The sequence below is a fragment of the Crocuta crocuta genome, unplaced genomic scaffold (assembly GCF_008692635.1).
Source record: "Crocuta crocuta isolate KB4526 unplaced genomic scaffold, BGI_CrCroc_1.0 scaffold164, whole genome shotgun sequence".
Classification (NCBI taxonomy): domain Eukaryota; kingdom Metazoa; phylum Chordata; class Mammalia; order Carnivora; family Hyaenidae; genus Crocuta; species Crocuta crocuta.
The window spans coordinates 4,712,445-4,735,159 of NW_027530016.1; the positions used below are offsets into that span (position 1 = coordinate 4,712,445).

Consider the following 22,715-nt stretch of genomic DNA (forward strand, 5'->3'; position numbering starts at 1 on the left):
GACTTACTCCCCTCCATGATGGGGGGAACTGACTCAAAAATGGTAATATGATATATGTTTGGCATTCTAGAATCCCTTAGCATGCTCCTCTCTGGGGTATCACCAGTAAGAGTCTGAGAGTTCTGTGGCGGAGCAAGTTCTCAGCCAGACAACTAGATGTCATTAACTTTTCCCTTCTGGAATCTCCAGTCTTCCCAAGGAAGCTGAGGACAGCTCCTTGTCAATAGGAGATAACTTTTGCCTTTTGTCCAGAAAACACCGAAAATCCCACTTTACTTATAAATCAGAGACTCTATTTGTCCCCAACTCTCAACATTTTATTCTGTGTTTTTCAAACAACTGGAACTCAACAAACATTTGTTAAAAATAAAGACAGGAACAGTTTGGATAAGTTCAAATTTAATTTTAAGAAAAAAATTTAAGAAGCTTCCAAGAGAGATGGAAAATGTCTGATAGAATGAGAGGCTATATAGAGGTTAGAAGGGATTTATGAGAAGAAATCAGGTCCAAGTAATCTGACATAATTCCCTGCTGACATTCTCTGATGAAAATTAATGATTGGAAGATGATGTATTAAGATATTGTATGCAATTTAACTCAGGCGAAGTTGTGCATTTTATAAAATAGTAGAGAAAAGGCACTTGGGAATCAGTATTAAACCAAATAGCCAGCAAATAGAAATAAATATTGAGTTTTAGGCTATGCCTATATAGGATGAAGATATCAACCATTTCAATTTAAGTGTGTGTGTGTGTGTGTGTGTGTGTGTGTGTAACTTCTAACTTTTATTTGACTGACTTGACCAAACTGACTTGCTGTTTTGAAGCCATGGAAACAGAGTTGTGATGTGCTATTGAAAGACACAAAATAAATACAGATGGGCCTGGGTGTCTATGAAATTTTTTATGTTTCATATGGCTATTTGTGGGATTGACTTGTGTAATACAATTACTAGTTCACGTTTCCTTTAAAGTTTCCCCAATGTTTTTTTTTTTTTTTTTAATGGAGAATTATATTCAGAGTAGGGTAGATTTTAGGACAACTTGGAAAGAAGGAGTTTTCAGTTTCTGCTTACTGTAGATGCTCAGACCCTCCAAAATTCAGGAAGACCTTCATTCCATTTCAGAAGTGTTCCCTATTGAAATTGTAGCGTGTTGGCTCTTCATGGTCTCTCCTACTGTACATGGTAAGCTACTTGAAAAGTACCCCTTTTTATTTTTATATACCAGCAACTATCACAGAGACTAGTACATAGTAGGCACACAGTAATGGCTTAAGGAATTAATGAATAATTATTAGGAGCCCCAATACCAGCCTTACAACCTAGCCCTGGTATTTCATATGCCTGGAGTGAGATCCCAGTTACCCAAGTGCTCCTGAAATTGCTGGCTTCTCCCTAACCTCTGATGTAATAACTCAGTTCCTGATCGATAGACAGGTTTCTAATAAGGATTAGGGTTTCTTGCTGAAATGCATCTTGGTTGCTAGGGCACTTCTAACTTCCTAGGCCTTGCCAGCATAGTCACCATAGACCCCCCTCCACTAGCCCTCAACCGCAGACCCATTTCAAGCTGAGCATATATCCTGGAAACCACTATATACAACCTGCTGTGTGACCATGACCATTGTCTGAGGGAGGCTCCTGCTCCTGTGTTTGTGACTGGAGTCTCAATCAGCTCAGAGTCTTTGGATATTATTATCAGTCAAAAGTTAGTTCCATATTTCCTGTTGCTTTGGATAATGGAATTTTTACTGCTGGGATCAAGTTCAGTTCATAGGAGGCTAGTCCTTAGTTTGGGTTAGTCTTGTGCCTCCAGAACAATTTGTTCGTGGGTTCCTCCCTTGGCCCGTAAGCAGAAAGGCAGATGAGATAACATTCAAGCTGCTCCAAGCCAAGGTCATCCTGGATAGAGTAGCCATTTGCACCTCTCTCCTCTTCTTTCAGCCACCCCTTCTGTCCACTGAGAACTCACCACCCACACTGACCTAGTTGGCTGAGAGGCTTCCAATACACACTAGTGTTACTGCCCTATGGCTAGAGCTTTCCCCTTGGACTAGCCCCCTCCCTTAATTATATAGTCTCAGGATCATGGTCTCTACTTCTTGGATTGATCAGGAAAACTTGACAATAAATGTTTAATACATTCCGTAATTTTTGTAGGTCTCATATATTATATAGAATCATCCCTGGAATCAACATATGCATTCCAACAAATTATTGAAATATCCAGCGATTCTTGTGAATAAAATACACAGGAATAAGAACAAATGAAAAAAAAAATGGGCCTTGTAAAAGCTGTTACATCTATTGATTCATCTGAGTGACATGGTTGATGACTTGTGATGAGACACAAAATTTATGGTGGGAAATATTTCAAGGAATGAAAACTAGCCTTTTTTATTTGAGAAGGAGAAGATAATATTTCAGGGATTGGGGTAACTTTAAAAAAAGTTGTATTCAGTCCCCATTGAAGACTTCTGGTCATCTCTTGATAATGTGAGCTCTCAATAAGATAAGAGGGACAATATGAGTCTAATGAAATTAACACTTATTGCACCCAAACTCTCTTAGCCCTGTCCATTCATCTATGTGCTCCCCACCTCAGGGATTTGGTAGTTACCAAAAAACTCAACCCCTGGTCATTTGTTTTCTTTTCTAATTATGTTTCCAATGCCAATTATCCCAAACTTGCCCCATTTCTTTCCCTTTCTCAAACACAGTTCACTTCCTTTTCCTTAGAAAATATCATTAAATGTTACATTACTGAAATGATTACAACCATCTGGTACACAACTCAATATTTTTCACATTTTCCCCCAGATTTTTCTATTTCCCTAAAATTTTGTAGGAAGAAACATCTTCTCTTGAGAAGACTAATCCTCTACTCTTGCACAGAATTTCATCCCTCAGCCTCCAATAAGACACTGCTACAGTCAGGTGCTATGTCATTGTATGCATCAGCAGGTCTTTTATAAAAAGAATCTAGGGGCGGCACTTGGGTGGCTCAGTCAGTTAAGCGTCAGAATTTAGCTAAGGTCTCACAATTCATGGGTTGGAGCCCCGCGTTGAGCTCTGTGCTGACAGCACAGGCCCTCCCCTGCTTACTCTTGCTCTTTCTCTCTCAAAAATAAATCTTAAAACATCTTTAAAACAATCTTTTCTCCCTCTTTATCACTTAATATTTTAGTCTTATGTCTCCTCTCTTTTACTGCAAAACTCAGTTGAAAAGCTTTTGAGTACTGCTTGCTAGTTTTTACAACTTCAACCTAGTCCTTTCTTTTCTTATTTTTAAAAATTTTTTAATGTTTTATTTATTTCTCAGAGAGAGACAGCATGAGCATGGGAGGGTTGGAGAGAGAGGGAGAGACAGAATCCAGGCTCTGAGATAGCTGTCAACACAGAGCCTGATGCGGGGCTTGAACCCTTGAACTGTGAGCTCACGATCTGAGCCGAAGTCGGATGCTTAACCGACTGAGCCACCCAGGCACCCTCCACCTAGTCTTTTCTTAATGAGTTTCCATTAGTCTTGGATATTTGTCATTCTGAAAAATGTTGTTTTCAAGGATTCACAACAATCAATAATTAGCCCTGTACATTATTCTTAGGCTTCATCTTCCTCAACCTGCTGCAATATCCCTTCTCTCTTCTTGAATAGTTCCCTTTGCTTTCATAACATCACATTCTCCAAATTCTCTTTCTGCATTTAACAAGATTATCAGCTTTATTGAGATGTAACTCACATAATGTATAAATGATTTTTAGCCAATGGAATGTGAGTGGAATGCATGCCTTTCCAAGACTCCTCCATAGACGCTTGCAATGCTATTTTTCATGCTATTTCCATCTTTGGCTTGATTTTTGAACCTATAATCGCCACCGTATTGAAGATGGTAGGAGCATCAACCAGAAGAAAAAGGAAGGGGCCTGAGTCTTCAAACCACTGCTTAGAGGGGAGGCTTCTGCTACTCAGAGCACTTCAAGAGACAGAATGAGGGCAAAGGTACACGCATTTGTATTAAGCCATTGTTCACTTTCAAGTTTGTTGGAATAAATGCTCCATCAGCATACAAAAGTCAGCTGAGCCAACATTCTGTATTTTTATTTGCCAATTTTGTTATTGAAAAATATCTTTAATTTTCCTTAACACTGTAAATATTTTTATATATGAATTTGCGACTTTATTTATTTATTTATTTTGCAAATTGCCCAATTATTTCTTTGTTAATGTTTCTCTGAAGTTATTTGCTTTTTTCTTATGGAGTCTTTGGATTTTTAAGGACATAACATTTTCTCTGTCAGATGGATTGCCAATATGTTTTCACAATTTTGTACTTTGTCATAATTTTTATTTTTTCTTTTTTTACCATTTAGACATTAATAATTTAAAAATAAATTAATGTATATGTATTTATTTTTTGAGAGAGAAAGAGAGCAAAAGAGAGGATGGGGGAGGGAGAATGAGACAGAGAATCCCAAGCAGGCTCCACACTGTCAGTTCAGAGCCCTCAGTCTCATGAACCGTGAGATCATGACGTGAGCCAAAATGAAGAGTTGGACACTCAACCCACTGAGCCACCCAGGCACCCCAACATTAATAAGTTTATATAGAAAATCCCTTTATGATATTTGTTTATGGTTTTCCTTTATTGTTTTTACCTTTGGTGTCATTTTCAAAAAAAGTCTCTTCTCATTCTGGAATTATATTCTAGAAGTTACATAAAATTTTCAAAACATCTAAATCTATAAGCATTCTGGAGTTAAATATACCAAAAAATTCTTTTTGTCTTTAGCATGTGTTCCAAAACCTTACTCATAGCAGGTACTTAATGAATATCTGTTAAATTTGATAGTCTCCTTTTAAAAATTTAGGGTTGGATTAGATCTGTGGTTCTTACACTGTAATACTTAGATCAGTTTCATCAACATCAACCGGAAGCTTGTTAGAGATGCAAACCCTTAAGCTCCATCCCAGACTTATTGCAGCGCCCGGCAATTTAACAAGCCATCCAAGTGATTCTAACGCAGGTTAAAGTTGACAGACCTGGAAACAGAGTATCAGTAAGGCCGTATTTCTGGTCAAAATAGCTGAGAAATGTTTTCTTCATGTTAACGAAACCTACTGCTGTGGAAACCAGACTCTCTCAGTATTAGCAGAGTAGGAAATAGAGAAGAGTATGTTCAATGCTAGTCCTTCTGGGACGAAGTCATGATCGCAATGAGGGCCATAGTCCCTGGGATTCTTAACATTAATTCTTTGTGCCCATACACACAGGGTCCCTCTGGTTGCCTCAGAGGCCCTCATTTCCTAGGAAGCTTTCCCTAGAACATCTCAGCAAATCTTTTCTTCCCACGCAGTACATTGCCACAAATATTTTAAGCCCTTCTGCGTCAAAACTCCCTGCCTTCTGTGCCTTGCTCCAATCTGCAGCCTTGGAGGAGTGTGCCAATGCCCCTGGGCTCTCAGTGCAGATGTGCAAAGGGCTCAGTCGCAGTAAGACTTTACAAGTCTGAATGGCTAGTCAGATGTTGGGTCTGTCCCTGGGAGGTCACTTAATGCTGTTCCTTGATACCCTGGCGCCCCTGGAGCTGGCACTGCAAATCTCTGCTTCTAATGATGGTCCAGGGATATTATAGAGCTCAGGGTCAAAGCAAGCATTCTTCATGTATTGTTCTCCAATGCTGTCTACACCTACCCACCATCTTGAAAACAGCATTCTCTCCTTCTGCCCAGTGTAGTCGTGGAAGACTCATCAAGAAGAGTTTATAGACAGTAGACTGGGAGTCATGTTTTAACAGCATATTTATTTTTTTCCAACTTAATGTCAAGACAGATCAACCTTTAGAGAGAACTCCTAGTCTCTACCTCCTGCAGAGTGGCGAGGAAGATGTTTCAGTTCTGATCTGGGGAGTGGGATGTGGGAGTGAGTGCCGGTCATATTCCTTCCAGGATGGGCTAAAGAACTTCTTACTATGCAGCCAAACAAACAAGTCACGAAAAACAAGAGTTCGAGCTCTTTCAACGTATGTCACACTGACCCCAGACATATATTTCTATGATATCAAAACTGATATTAACGGCATCAAGGACTTGATGGGGAGATTGAGTGCATCTGTGTGGAGGGGAATGGTGAGGTTTAGGTAATAGATGTAGGGATTCAAGTAAGAGGAATAAGAGAATGCCACTTAAGCCATAAACAAGGCCTGGTTGTCACTTTTGAATGTGTGTGTGTGTGTGCGCGCGCGCGCGCGCATCCGCACATGCCTGCCGTGGAGGCGCACTTTTTCATACTTCGAAAAGTTCCAGGATGTGCTTTATTGGAAAACCAGTTATGTCAATCGTACTTCTGGAGGATAAGACCCTGCTGCAGGGCTGCTGCCCTCAGAGAATATTCTGGTCTGGAAGACAGCAGGGCAGTGCCTAGGAGTCTGCTTTCACACTCAGGCTCACATTCAGAAAGCGATGTTCCACCTGACACCCTGCTCACTGCAGCAATTTCCAGCAGTGTTAATACTAAGGAACTCGTGTTTGGAGCTGGGGGTGGAGAGGGAGGGAGATAATTGGCAGGCTGCATATGCTGATCTTTTCACGGGCTCCTCGCTCGCTGCTGCTCGGAGGCTGGGCTGGGTTTGCTCCCTGTCTCCTCCAACCCACCGAGTTGATCAGGGCTGTCTGCAGCGCGTGTCAAAGCCGCCCGGCACAGGCAGCCGCGCTCCCTGACTTGACATCTCATCTCTCATCCTTCCTCAGATCTCGTCAACCTACACGGTCTGCTCCGCCAACAGCTAATAGCAAAATGACTGCGAGAGGAAGGCAGTGACAGCGATAGCTGTCGGCATTTATTTTACCTTTGGTTTTGGCTGCACAGAAAATTCCAGAGCTGATGAGGTCTGAGCTGCGGGGGAGACATGGAGAAGCATGCACTGGGTTTGAGGAAGGTGGCACTCTCAGAAATCTGCCCTTTCTCCTACAGTAACATGACATTCGGGCTGAGTGGTCTCCAGCAATGATTTAATGCCTCCTTTGTATGGATGTTTGTCCATTAAGATAGCAGGCTTGACAGTACGCATGGAGGGTTGTATACTAACACCAAGGCGCAAGGACTGTATATTTGTTTCCTGCATAATATTTGTCAGACCTTTTATAAATTCAGGGGCAAACCAGGGAGTTAGTCTTCTACTATCTTTTGCATTCTTGCTTCTTCATTGTTCTTATGAAAATGACAGGGCCTAGTATCCGCTTACCCAGCTCACTGCTGTACAAAGAAGGAACAGATGCTGCCTGGCCCTTGAGGGGAATCCAAGATGTACCCAGATAGAGACAAATGTTATTTCTGCATCCTTTTCTCTGTTACCTAGCACAGAGTTTGGCATAGCGCATGGGGCACAAAAACTTTATAATCAGACCTACATCACAGTTGTGTCTTGGTCATTTACTAGCTGTGTGACCTTGGGCAATACATTTAACTCCTGAGTCTCCATTTCCTCATCTGTAAAGTGGGTACAACCATGAAGCCTGTTTTAGGGTTGTTGCAAAATTGAACTTAGTGTTTACATACTAAGCTGGCCTATAAGTGAGTATTTGATGCCTGTAGTAGTTTTGACATTTTGTATCAAATGTATCTTATGTGTGTGGAAATCACATTCTTGTGATGTGGATGGATGGGTCCTGGGTGAATACGAAGGACTTAAGCTGTGAAAACCTATTACTTTCTATTAATTGTCCTTTCTTCCATGGCATCATCTCTATTTCTTCTGCCATTGAATTAAGTTATTGAGCTAGCATGGAATGCTTATTAACTTACCCGCACAGATATGAAGTTATCTGGGTATCTCTTTCTCTACACACACACACACACACACACACACACACATATGTGTATATACAAACATATATATATGGAGAGAGAGAGATTCATCACATACATTAGCTGGAGAGGTTAGCTTGAATATAACATTTCAATTAACCAATTTCTGCTTCTGGGTGATTTATAAGATATTAGTCTTTTGATTGATTACTGTCAACTAGGGTGAGTAATGCTTACACTTACTACATTAATGTAGCCAATGGAGAGGGTTCCATATGGGTATCTTTTTCTATGAACAAATATTGTGCCTTTAAATATCATGCTGTTTGGTGCATTTATGCAGGTAATAATTTAAGTTGGTAATTTGTTCATGTATACTAGGATCATCCATTATAATGAAATTGATGAACTCTGTCACGGATTAAATAATAATTATGTTTGAGCCTTTTGCTTAACTAGTTAGTATTGGCTATGCTCATACTGGACACAGCTGAAGTAGAATGATTGATAGGTAAGATGAATTCCTTTTATATCAATATTTCATTAATCTCATAACTCCATGGGCCAATTTTCCATGATAGTCTCAGATAGGTGCTTCTCTGATTTTTTTTTTCTGAGAAGGAAAATGAGCCTTCTGATGTCGTCATGGTCCTGCTGTTAGCTAGTTATCTAACAGTTTCTTATACTTGTAGCAACATGTACTCCTCAAAGTCCTTACACTTGAACTCCATGATACTCACCCCATTTCCAGTTTCTACCTCCTTGCCTCCATATATGAAGAAAAATGCCAACCACCCAATGATGTGAGGGGAAAAGTGGGAATAATTCCTTGGAATGTGAAGCATTTTTCGTTGAGAATTTGAAGGTTCACTGTACTGTGAAGGCATAGGGCCATTTTTGGAAGAAGAGAAGGAAGATGGAATTCACGGTTTTGGCATTCCTTCACATTCCAGAGGCTGGAGCCTGTGTGTGTGTGTGTGTGTGTGTGTGTGTGTGTATTTAGGAGGACTTCTTGCTTATATCAATCATAAACCTCCTCTGTTGTTTGCTGATTGAAGTATGAGCTACTGAAACAAGATTATGAGTAACTTGAAGTCAAAGAACCTTTTTTAGAAATTTATTTGCCTCAAAATGCTTAGCATAGTGCAGGGAAATTTTAAGCACTCAATGGGTTTTTGCTAAGTGAAATTGAAAGACACTTGCTTCTTACTGCCTACCTAACATCAGGTTGTATAAAATCAGCTCACAGGAACCTGTTCATTATATCTACTCCATAGATAGTAAGGCAAATGCTCATTGGAAGGAGGGTCAATGAGATACAATCAAATTCTGGTTGTGATAAATGGCCCATGCCCTTTTTTGATAGCTAATGACTCTGAATTACTTTTAGTGATAGATGCCCATTGACTTTTTCACAAAGTGGTAATGTGAAATCTGCTCCAAAATAGGAGAATTGCTTAAAAATAATGTCTCCTAGATGTTAAACTGAAAACAAGAAAAATTCCTGAGACAGAGCTGATGTCTGTTGCAGGGGACCAGTTGGGAGCTGTTTCAAGAATAGAGACTCTCCTAAACAGAGCTAGGGTTGGAGATAAATAGAACTGGCAGTCAACCCATGCATGCCCAGGAAACACACAGTGATGCTGAAGCTTGAGAATATTAGCTGCACCCTATCATTGTTATGTTAGTGTTAATCACTTATGGCTAAAGGGTGCTGATAAGGAAGGGACTGTGGGAAAAGAGGTAGTCTAAGTAATTTAAAAATGAACACAAGATTACATTATTAAATATATTGGGTCCCCCCACTTATTGGATCAAATTATCCCTGTTGAGCCAGGGATGATCATGGGAATTGTAATTTCTCTTGTCTAGGTGATTTATTCTTTGTGTGTTTCTTCAGTTTCTCGGGGGTGGTCTGGCATAAGCCTGATCACTGAGTAGAATTTTCTTGAAGCAGTTGTTGTCTTAATAACGGAGTGAATGAGGGCCATGCTGATTTGTTGCCTCTTATGGTGGGCTTGGTGGAAGATGGCAATATTGTTGACATGTGATCTCTGGTTTCACCTCTCCTGATGCTTTGTTTATGACTGGGGCTTGAGGCACTTATCTTCCTGACACTGTTTACCACCACCTAATTGCAGTAGACCTCTAAGAGATATTTCCATGAAAGGTTAATCATAGAAATTCTACCCTTCCATGAAAAAAGAAGGTGGTTATAGAGATTTATGTGAAATGTTGAAACGTCACATGTTTATGACTAAAAATACATGCTGGCAATATCATCTCCAGAGTGGGAAAGTTTTATTTTGTAATTTCCACAACTCAAAGGACTTGGTGGTTTTACTTTAAGTTTTAATTTATTGATGTTCTACACCTGCTTGTAAAATGCTGACCCTATGGGAAGTATACTTTGATGCCTACAGACACCTAAAAACCAGAATTCAGAATTTTCTAACTAAAGTCTTAAAAACCCTACATTTATAGCAATGTTATGAAGGAATAATGTATTGAGGTAACCAAGAACATTGTGACTTCATGAAGGGGGAATATAAATGACAATTTAGGAACTCTGTAAAATCAGGTCCTTTTGTTGAGGCCCTTTATTTCACTGGTACGTCTTTTGTACATTTTAGACATTTGGCAAAATTGAGTTCTTCAGCTTAAATATTATTTCAACATATAGTTTTAAAATATTATGTACTCCTGACTTTGGAACCTGACTATACGTTCCAGATTTGACTATAAAATAGCATTCACTTAAAAATAATAATGTTTTTAAAATGATTCAATTTAAAATATTTCTCCTTACATTTTGTGGATTTTTCTAAAAATTAAAAACAACCTAAAAATCTTGTTTAGAAGATCCCAGATCTCTCCTCATACTATTTATTTTACTGAGATTACTTTCACTAATTCTTGTTGAAATTTATTTTGAGTGCCAGATTCTATCAGATCTTCACCATTTCATGTAAGTGTCCCTCACACAGAAATGATAAACTGATTCACAACTGTTAATAATACATTTGGCCTCAAGAATGTCATGTTTGTGCAAGGATTTTATGGGTAATAGGGGTTAACCCAATCAAAAGAATTGGTAAAGTCCCCCATCAGACATGGGTGCAGTAGGTCCTTGAGACCCTCAGACACCTCTCATCTTGGTTGGTTTGATTCTCCAACTGTATCTTCTACTTTCTAAGGCTACCCCTGGGTTTTTCCCTTCACTCCTTGACTTTACTCCTGAACTTTTGACTTAGGCTTGGTGATTTCACTCAGACTCCAAAAGTTCCAAGACTGGTCTGTGAGTCGCTGTGTCCACTATCCCTTCAGATCCCAAAGGCCAGGTTTCCTAAGTCAGCAGGTGACTGGACCTGAATTCTTTTCTTTTTTGCCATTGCCTGACTTGACTAAGCTTGGAGTTTGGCTCTGTCCTAATTTTGCTAAGCTCCAGGAGAGTAGGGCTAGACTCCTTTACAGCACCCACCTAGTACTTTCATATCAGAGTTATGGAAGGCAGGAGAGGGAGATTCCAAAGGAATTCTAGAGTGAAAATTTTAGTAGAGTCCATGACACCCACACCTTTTCTTAGTCTTTAGTTTAAATGTTTCCTACTGGGGTCACCTTAAGTGAGTTGCAGCTTCTTTCCTAATTTTCTTCCTGGCTGTAATTTACAGAATGGAATGGCATTCTTGCTCTTTACATTTTAGGGAAAGAATGGAAGAAAATGGTTGAATTAAGAAAAAGAATAAGAATCACTGTGAGGCAACCCAGTGACCTGAAGTTATGTGGCTTTGATTGGAGCCTGGATTGAAAGAGGATGACTAAGTACTAGAGGCAAATCAGTTGAGGGGGCATTTTATTAATTTGGCTCATATAAAAGAGTCAATCAGTATCACACCTCAAGGAATATTCACATAAAATCAGATTCAAATATGACTAATTAAAAGGAATTTCCAAGAGTAACTCAGCATAATGCCAAATTAAAGAGCAAATGCACCCGAGGAGCTGGAAGCAATAAGGGAAGCTGAGAGGTTTCTCAGGAAGAGTCTGTGGTTAGCACCAGTAAGAGCCTTAGGGAATGAGACTCAAGGTCAGGGACTAGAATCAAGAAAAGTTGGATGAATTTCAGTAGTCCCTAAAGGAAATGCTCAAAGAAGACAGAGTCAAAAATCAAAAAGAATCATAAAAGATGCATTAGAGTATGCAAAGGATCTGGGTTCTGTTTGCATTGATGACCCAGTGGGAGCTACTGAGGATGGCATATGGGAGAGAAGCACCTGGAAGCCACAGAGGCCAGGAAATAGAGAGAGAGGTAAAAAATGTAGCCAGGAGAGGAATCTAGATTGAAAGCCAGGAGAGGATGTAGCCAGGAGAGGAACTGGATTAAATAATAAGCTGGCAGGACCAGGAAAAGAAAGAAGCATTGGTTGGATTCAATGTTAGTTGTTAAAAGGGTTGAAAAATGTAGGCTGAGGTTTGGGTGTCTCTGGGGTGAGTCTTGAAGGGATAGTACAAAATAGATTCTAAGCATGAATACTGTGAGTGAAGAGTGAATTTATTAGTTTGTCCACAGATCTGTTTTGAGCATCTACTATGCAACTCACACTGTAATTAATATTCTGGAGGAATCCAGGGGTAAATGAAACACGACTCTTGCCCCTAATTGCTCAGTACAGTTAAGGTATAGCCTGGCATCTAACAGACACCCAAGAAGTACTTTTTGATTATCATTTTTGTTTTGGTCACAGAGGAGTGACAGAAGCAGCTCATATGAGCTGTTTGTTAGCATCTCTTCCCATCTCTGTGTGCAGTGACATCATGTTGGAAGCTTAACTTGGCCATGGTGGGAGTATTTCCATCATAAGAATTGGTAAACAATACAAATCAGGGCTCCTCTGTCCCCCCTCTCTGCAGCACAGGCATTGAACTTTTACCAGCACACTGGTCCTGGATCAACATCATCAGTTTAATTTAACAAATATTAATTGAGTACTTCATAAATTAAAATCTCTGTGCTGGATATTTGTCATCCTCCTTTCAAAAGATCTTCGCCATTTCCCAATAACTTGATTACTTAGATGGTTTGAAGTTTCCCTTATTTATCCAGCATCACATTTTAGAGTTATGGTTTGCCTCAACTTTCCTATGAAATGGGAATGCAAAGTTCAAGTTGTGCATTTTCTCCTTGGATTTGGAGTATTGGCAGTGTGTTCCATGGATGTGCAAGGGAAGACCCTTCTACTTCCTACTAGAAATTCAGCTCCCGAAAGGTACATACAGCTTTAAAAAGCTGATCTTTGATTGGCTATTATGACAACAATTCAAAGTGGGAATTTGGGATCAGTGATTATCTAGGGGATATGGATGGTTCTTTTGCTATTTTTTCCTACGAAAAGTGGAAGCATTATGTTTCTATCCCTATAAAAGATTCCCTTCCTAAGTGTATGCATACTGGGTCCTGGCCCTACCACCTCTTAGGTTAGACACTCAGGGTCATTTTATATTTGCAATTTCAGATACACTAATTCACTCACATTGAGATTAGAGTGGGAATCACCTCAGTGCTCTGTTAATGCCAATTACGTCTGAAGCAGCCAGACTGGAGACAGATAAGAGTCCCTGATGACTGATTAAAATATGGTATCCTGAAAATTAAGTGTCTAGTTTGAGTGCAGATGTAGCACAAAGATTTGTTATTTGAATTGACTCAGATTGAATGCTAATATTGGGGAAACTCACCAGGAATAATATAACTGTTATACTTCTCCAGTAGGAATAAAAAAGAAAGAACTTCATGCTTCTGGGCTGTGTTAAAGTCAGGAAAATTGGGATTGAAAAATCTTTTATGATGAACTTTTAAGTCATAAAGCCTACTAATGAGAGGGTAGAAGTAAAAATACTAGAACTAAGTATGGCATTAAAATTTCTATAATTTTGCCCCTTGATCTAATTTTACCATTTGATTTATGCTTTTCAAATAGTGTTATATATAACTCAAAATGTTCATAAGGCAGCAAAACAAATTCTTTTTTGTCATAGGTGCATTTCCTTTTGGCCAATGAATGCTATTGTCTCCAGGTACCGTCCAGAATTTGGATAATGACCTTCTTTTAAGACATAACTTCAGAAAAGATTCCAAGAGATTAGAAAATGATTGGTCAAATAGAATTAACATTAGACTTGGCAGCAAGCTTTAAAAGAGCCAGGTTTTATTTTAACTAATGAAAAGTCAACATATAGATAATGTTGAGGAGTGAAATTTAAAAAATCAAGAAAAGCATTTTTGAATTGTTTGCTTAAGCTATATCATGGATACTACAATGTAGGAAATATCTGTATTCCCAGAAGATTATGATGATATAAAATGCATTTTTTTATTTATTTATATTTTTCTTTTTTTTTTAATTTAGAAAGGTAAAGGAAGAAAACAATGGACAGGACCTTTATTCTCAGAAAATTTCTATATATTAAAAAATGGTTATATATGTGTATTATATGTATATTGATGGGTAAACATATACACATCCATATGTACATATACGTGTCTATATACACACATATATCCAGCTATAAAGACATTATCTATATATGTATATATGAATGTATGTATATATTATATATGATTGTTATCTATGTTATTTGTTAGAAAATTCAAAAGGTTTTTCTAGTTCCTGTAAGATTGAGGGCTAAAATAATGCAAAACTAAATGCTGATCTGAACTTACAGGAATAAAAAATGGGGCCCTTGTTCACCAGAAACACATAGGGAACTCTGAAAAGCAGAACTTCAAGAACACAATCTGAGGCCACATCAAGAACTCTACCATCTTGTATTCCTACCATGGGTCCGAGTGACCCAGTTCTCTGTATCTATACCATCATTTGGTGTTATCACTATTTTAATTTTGGCTGTTCTAAATGGTGCAAAGTGATATCACTGTGGTTTTAATTTGCATTTCCCTAACTGTGCTAACAATGTTGGAAATCTTTCTTCTCCTGGTATTCCCATCATATGCATGTTAATACCTTTTCTAGTTGTCTTACAGTCCTTGGGACCTGCTGATATTCCATGGCAAAGTGGGAGGTTGACTCACATCGCCTCATTGGGATGGCTGGCTGGGTACAAGGTCAGCTCCCTCTCAGCCCTGCCCACACTGTCCGGTGAAAGCTATCCGCTGCTTTGCACCATCTGGGTGCTGCTGTTGAAGAGTAAGGTCAGCACCTTACTCATCCTTACTGACTCCCAGGTAGGAGGGAGTGGGGGACTGACTGGCACCAGTCTGCACAGTGTACTAGGCCTTTTTGATGACCTGGGGAGGTGGAGGCTCAATTCCAGCTGGGATTGCTGAAAGGGAGCAGAGAATGGAAGGAAGAAGAAGGGCTTTCCTTTTTCTTCCTTTAAAAAGTTTTGAGCTAAAAATACACCTACTTTGCCCTCACTCTCAATTGGTAGCTTGCTCTATACAGAATTTTTGATTCAGTCATTTTTGTTTAGCACTTTGGAGATGTTCCTCTGTGGTCTCTTGTCACTGAGAATTCTGCTATGAGTCCTATCTGGCTCATCTGTAGGAATGTCTCTTAACTTTTTTTTTTAAGTTGAATTTTTAAAAGTTTATTTATGAATTTTGAAGGTGGGGGAGTGAGGGGCAGAGAGAGAAGGAGAGAGAGAATCTCAAGCAGGCTCTTTACTGTCAGCACAGGGCCCCTCTCTGGGCTCAAACCCAGGAACTTGACCATGAGGTCATGACTTGAGCCAAGAGTCAGCTTCTTAACCAACTGAGCCACCCAGGGTTTCCCTTTTAAGACTGGTTTAGTTAAGATGTTTCCTCCTATTACAGTGTTTCTCAAAAATGTTTCATTCATTTGTATTTTTCTGGCTAGGCAGTTAGTGAACTTGCAATCTGCAATTTGGAAAAGTTCTCAACCATTCTCTTCAAATACTTCCCCTCCACACAAATTTTCTCAGTTTGCTCTGGGGGGCAGATTTTGTATTTGTCTGTGATATTTTTTATTCCATCATTTCTCTGTGTTGCATGCTTTTTGACTTGGCCAGTGTGCTCTTGTAACTCACCAATTCTCTCCTCTAGTCTAGAGTTTATGCCAAGTAGTGAATTTTTAAAAATAGTTCAGTGACTGTATATTTTATTTATTTTCTCCTGAGTATTTTTCTTTTGCCTCTGATCTTGTTTTGTTTCAACACTTTTTATTTTGCAATTTCTTATTTTTTAAAATAAATGCTTCAGATCTTGAGGACCCTAAAGCATACTTACTTTAGAGTGATTTTTAGATGCCATTCTTATTTTTATCTGAAGTAGAATGAATTCTTCTTCCAGTTGCTGAGTTTGTTGTTTATTTTCCTTTTCTTTTCTTTTTAAAGTTTTATTTACTTATTTTTAATGTTTATTTATTTTTGAGAGAAAGAGAGGACACGAACTGGGGAGGGGCAGAGTTAGAGGGAGAGAGATGGTCTGAAGCAGGCTCTGCAGTGATAGTGCAGATGATAGATGTGAGGCTCAAACTCAGAAACCATGAGATCATGACTTGAGCTGAAGTTGGATGCCCACCTGACTGAACCACCCAGGTTGCCCCTTGTTGTCTATTTCTTAGCCTCAGTGTTCCTCATGTGTGATTTTAAACTGTGGTTTGTAGATTCAACTTGATTGTGGGTTTCTTTGCATTCTCTTCCTCTTCTCATTTCTTCCTATTTAGTCATTGCTTTCTGTTTGCTCCCAAGATCCTATCTTGGGGCTTTGAGGTTTATGTATTGCTCTGATAATTGCAATACTGCAGATCCACTCAACAAATCAGAGTATAAAATCAACAACAGAAGAGACAACAGGTGTTGGTGAGGATGTGGAAAAAAAAAAACCCTCATGCACTGTTGGTGGGAAGGCAAACTGGTGCAGTCACTGTGCAAAATAGTACAGAGTTTCCTCAAAAACTTAAAAATAGAGCTGCCTTATGATCCAGCAATTGCACTATTAGGTATTTACCTAAAGAATACAAGAACGCTCATTCAAAGGGATACATGAACCCTGATGTTTATAGCAGCATTATCTACAATGGTCAAGTTATGGAAACAGCCCAAGTGTCCACTGACTGATGAATGGATAAAGAAGATGTGGTATATATATACAATGGAATATCACTCAGCCATAAAAAAAATGAAATCTTGCCATTTGCAATGACGTAGATGGAGTTAGAGAGTATTATTATGCTAAGTGAAATAAGTCAGTCAGGGAAAGACAAATACCATATGATTTCACTTACATGTGGAATTTAAGAGAAAAAGAAATGAGCAAAAGGAAAAAAGGAGAAGCAACCAAGAGACAGACTCTTAACTATAGAGAACAAAGAGATGGCTACCAGAGGAGAGGTGGGTGGGGGATGGGTGAAACAGGTGATGGGGATTAAGGAGGACACTTGTGATGAGCCCTGGGTATTGTATGGAAGTGTTGAATCACCATATTATATACCTGAAATTAATATTACACTTTATGTTAACTAAGTGGAATTTAAATAAAAACTTAAAAAATTCAGAGAATAGTTTGCTTCTGTTCTTGACTTTGAGGCCAAGTCTGACTCCTTTGGATCATAAATTTACTTAAGTTGAAACCCCAGGCAGTTTTCTTCCACAGGTTTTTCCAGGCTCCCTTCCTGGGTGATTGGAGTCTACTACTCATGAGGTACTTCTTTTCCTTTTATTCCTTTATTTAGAATCTAAGGCACTGTCTACTTCTGCTAACTTCTCCCAAAAACTCAGTAGGTCCAGAGATTCTTTTATATATTATGTACATTAATATGCACATAATATGCATAAATATAGATTATATGAAATCATCTTATATTCATATGTATGTTCATAGTATATATGAATCCCTAGCAGTTAGCTCTTAGCAGAGTGCATGATATCAAATAGCTACATATTAAATATTTATGAGATTGAGGTTCGTTGACTCTGTTATGACCTTGGTTGCTAATTTAACAAAGCAAAATTTTTACAGCATTATAATATTTTTCCAAATGAGTTTTTTTTCTTTGTTAAGCACTGTAATTTTGTGTTTAGCTAAAATTATATGGAAGCAAATTTAATTTTTGGAAATAAATTTACTTTTATGTTGGTAAGTCAGACTCTTTGTTTTGGCTTCAAAGGAATTAAAATGGTTATGCTAGATTATAAAGATTTTAAACAACAAAGAGACTAAATATCATATATCATACTTACAGTATAAAAATTCCTTTTGGGAAAAAATAAAGTAATTTTTTTAGAAAAAAGAGACTAAATATTATACTTACAGTATAAAATTTCCTTTTGGGAAAAAATAAAATAAGTTTTTTAGGAAGTTGATAAATTTTCACTAATGTCTTCACAGCTGGTGATCAGACTTCTGGAATCCTCAAAAATGTGATAAAGAATATAAGGATGCCTGGGTGGCTCAGTCAGTTAGGAGACCAACTCTTGGTTTCGGCTCAGGTCATGATCTCACAGTTCATGAGTTTGAACCCACGTTGGGCTCTGTGCTGACATTGTGCAGCCTGCTTGGGATTCTCTGTCTCTCCCTTTCTCTCTGCTCCACCCCCACTTTCACTGTCTCTGTCTCTCTAAAAATAAACAGATAAACTTAAAAAAAATGTAGTAAGCAATATGGAAGCCAACTGAATGATATAGGAGATGATGTCAGGAAAGGGAAACAATGCTTGCGAGCTTTGTGCAGATGGAGTTGCCCTTAATGTCTAGTATTAATTTCAAACAAATTTAATTTTAAAGCACATGGACCTTTATTTAATAAATGTAAGAAAAAATAGATAAGAAAAACTGAGGAAGGGAAGATGGGGGGGTAGCGGGGAAGCTCATAATATGCTTTACTCTCAAAAATCATCTGTGGTGCAGGAGTTTATGCTGAATGGATGGATCAGTGAAAACAACATATTTATTAGTGATATTATCAGAAAAAGAACAAGGATAGTTGATCCTCAAACAACATGGGCGTTAGGGGCTCCCATCCCCTGCACAGTCAAATATCTGTGTATAACTTTTGACTCCCCCCACAACTTAACTGCAAATAGCCTACTGTTGACCAGAAGACTTACCAATAACATAAACAATGGATTAATGCATATTTTGTATGCTATACATATTACATTCTCCATTCTTACAATAAAGTAGGCTAGAGAAAGGAAAATGTTATTAAGTAAACCATACAGAAGAGAAAATACATTTACAGTCCTGTACTGTAAAAAGCATCTGCATATAAGCGGACCCATGCAATTCAAACCCATTTTGTTCAAGGGTCAGTTCTACTCCCAGTCCAATTACAGATATAGAGTTGCCTGGAGTCAACTACAAACTCCTTGTGCTGCAAGTCAGGAGGATATCGGGGTATTAAAACCAAGTATACTGTTGTATCAGTTTTTTTAGACCGCCATAACAAATTATTAGCACAGTCTTGGGGACCTAAAAGAAAGTTTTTCTCTCAGTTCTGAAGGCCGGAAGTTGGCAAGAGCCCCGTTCCTCACCTCTGCCAGCTTCTAGTGGCTGTCCATGTCCTTTGGCTTGTGGCTACATTGTCTTTTGCTCTGTGTCTGTTGCCAAACTCCAGCGGCCTCTCTCTAAGACTTGTGATGTCATTTGGGTCCTACCCAAATAATCTAGGATAAGCTCTTAATCACATCTCTTGCCATATAAAGTGATATTTATTCTTTTGCTATTTAAGGTACTATTCACAGGTTCCAGAGGTTAGGACATCATACTCATTGGCTAGGGCTGCCAAAACAAAACACCACAAACTGGGGGACTTAAAAAACAGAAATTTATTGTGTCACCGTCCTGGAGGCTAGAAGCTCGAGATCAAGGTATTGACAGGTTTGGTTTCTCCTAAGACCTCTCCCCTTGGCTCATAGACTCCTTCCTTCTCCTTGTGTCTTTACAAGTTCTTCCCTCTATGTACACCTGCCCATGGGGTCTCTTTGTGTGTCCAAATTTCCTCTTCATATAAAGATGCTAGTCAGATTGGATCACTGTACAGGACCCATTTCAACATAATTTCCTCCTTAAAGACCTTATCTCCAAATATAGTCACCTTCTGATGTACTGGGGTTAGGGCTTCAATTTGTGAATTTTTGGGGGAACACAATTCAGTCCATATCAGACATAAGCATATCTTTTAGGGGGCACCATTCATCTCACTACGCATGTATAACTTTCAGTTGAAATGAGAAAGAAGTGAAATATAATCTATTATGCTTTATTCACCAATGCATGCAAGTGTAATACATTTAAGGAGGTAGTCTCATCAAAATGGTTAAAATTTCAGAGGAAAATAACTCTATCGGGAATTGCTGACAATTAAGTAGAAAAATCACTTATGTGGAATAGTCATTTCTCAATGAGACAAGATTAAATGTAATGCTAGCATATTGAAAAATCTCACGCTGATATTTATTTGGGAATATTTTTTAAAACTCTCCCTTTCATTTCTGGATTTATAGACAGACTTGTGAAGATTACAATAGAAAAGAATTCTCCCTTGGATAAAGAAAAACATGTAATTTAAGTGGAGGCGTAATTTATACTATATACTGCAATTTCCTGACTTTAATGAGAAAATAAAGTAAATTCCAATATACTTTCCTGGGAATCATCCAGCTTTCAATAATCATTTGCCGTGGGATGCCGGGAAGTGGCTATTCATAAGGAAATGGCCCAAAGTCCATATCTATAAACATAAATAGGTTGTTTCTTGGTAACATCATCTTTGATTACAAGGAAAGTGAACTAATAAATATATTTTCAGGGATATATCATACACAAGCCATGTACATGGTACCAGGGCATCTAAGAACCTAAAAGTTACAAATATAAAAAATCACACCAATTTTACAGAACGCCCTGTGTCCTGTACTTTGCTTCAGAAAAATCTAAACTCCTTTGTTCCTTATCTTGCTCCAGACCTCAAGCTCTTCTGCATTGCCTGTGTAGGGTTCTTCCATTTCTAATCTGTATGGTTCTTCTACTTACTTTCAGGATTATGGGCATAAGCTTGGGCTTCAAGTATACCAGAAACTTATCCAGCATATAGTGTTTTGAAGTTCATGATAATTTTTGAACATGTACTGGGATGAATGGTGTACCTCTTCTCCCCCTTCAAAAAAAATGTCTACCTGGAACTTCAGTATGTAAGCTTAGTTGGAAATAAAGTCTTTGCAGATGTAATTGGATGAATTAAGTTACAGTCATGCTGGAATAGGGTGAGTTAAAATCCACTGAGTGGTGTCTTTATACAGCCAGATATGCAGGTGCACAGGAGAGAAGGCCACGTGAAGATGTGGCTGAAGTTATGTGTCTACAAGCCCAGGAATGGCAAGGTTGTCAGCAACCTGAGTCTTCAATAGCTGAAGATTCAGGAAGCATCTTTCGCTAGAGCCTTTGGAGAGAGCATGGCCTTGCCGATGCCTTGATTTCAGACTTCCCACCTCCAGAACTGTGAGACAATACATTTTTGTTTTAAGCCACTCAGTTAGTGGTGGTTTCTTATGGCAGCCCTGGAAAACAAATGCAGAACATGATAATGATCACTTGAATCTAGGCTGGAACTTTATTCCAGATGAAATTTATTTGAGAAAGGAGCCTAAACCTCATCCAGTTAAAATTATACCAAAATATAAGCATTCTTTTTACTGTGTGGTTACCCAGCACCACCCAGAGATGGGGAATTGATTACCCCCTAAGGAAGAGCACTGCATTTGGGGGAAACTGTTAGAATTTCTTTTAGTGCCCTAACATCTACCTCCCTATACTTCCACTGGTTCTAGTTGCATCCTCTAGTTAAAACTTTTCACCCCTTTCGTGATGTTGCTTAAAATATTTGCAAAGTCTTCAATTATCCCTTAATTTGTTCTCTGCACTAACCGGTTCAGTTTCTTCCAAATACGTGAAATCCATTCTAATCTCCTAACCATTATGTTTTTCCTCCCCTGTGCATACCTCATTTTGGCAGGCATACTTCTAAGGATCAAGTACACTTTTTCTGAGGAAGTTTGACTAGACCAGTGAAGCATGGAACGAAGTTTTCCTGTAATTTGGGCATAAAATTTTTATCTTGAAGCCTAATGTGAAATTTGAAGTTTTTAACATGTCTTGCACTTGGTCAATTAATCTTTTATTATACAAGTAGTACATGAAGAAATTCTCTTCTGTAAAAGTTTCACACTGTAGATAAATATGTAGAATAAAATATGAGAGATCTTCTTTTGCTCATCCCTCTTTCCTAAGCTCTCATCCCTAGAGATAAGCATTCAACGATTTAGTATTAGTTTTCCTGCCTTATTTTATATATTTAAATACATATTATTTATTTTTTAATGTTTTATTTATTTTTTGAGAGAGAGAGAGACAGAGAGTGCAAGCAAGGGAGGTGCAAAGAGGAGACACAGAATCTGAAGCAGGCTCTAGGCTCTGAACTGTCAGCATAGAGACTGACGTGGGGCTCAAACTCATGACTGAGATCGTGACCTGAGCCAAAGTCAGACACTTAACCAACTGAGCCACCCAGGCACCCTGTATTTAAATACATAGATACACACATATGTATGCATATGTCTCTCTCTCTCTCTCTATATATATATGTATATATATGTATCTATTGTCTTATAAAATGAGTACTGCTCTGTGTGTTTTTTATATCCCAATTAGTTTCCTTATCCTTTCTTGTTTAGATGGTTTGCCTTGAGCATTTTAAAGTTTTTATTTATTTATTTTTGTAGAGAGACAGCATGAGTGAGGGAGGGAGGGAAAGGGAGAGAGACAGATGGAAAGGGAGAGAGAGAATCCTAAGCAGGCTGACGGCACAGGGGTGGGAGTGGGGGTGCGTGATCCTACCAACAGTGAGATCATGACCTGAGCCAAAAAAACCA

At 38.5% G+C, this 22,715-nt stretch overlaps 1 protein-coding gene across 17 annotated transcripts in view; it reads right to left on the reverse strand.

Annotated features, from left to right (window-relative positions):
• Positions 1–22,715, reverse strand: part of LOC144231725 (uncharacterized) — a 374,679-nt gene that overhangs the window by 76,731 nt on the left and 275,233 nt on the right. For 5 of the 17 annotated variants that reach the window (XR_013335165.1, XR_013335164.1, XR_013335156.1 and 2 more), the window contains one exon: positions 4,577–5,042. The exons of 10 other annotated variants lie outside the window; for them this stretch is intronic. Coding sequence is in view for 1 of the 7 variants with exons in the window: in XM_077764302.1 (XP_077620428.1) it covers positions 5,018–5,042 (25 nt within the window). In the remaining 6 variants the exon portion in view is untranslated. Of the gene's footprint in view, positions 1–4,576; positions 5,043–18,644; positions 21,345–22,715 lie in introns of those variants that run through there. 2 more of the 17 variants (XR_013335160.1, XM_077764296.1) reach the window with 1 other exon arrangement.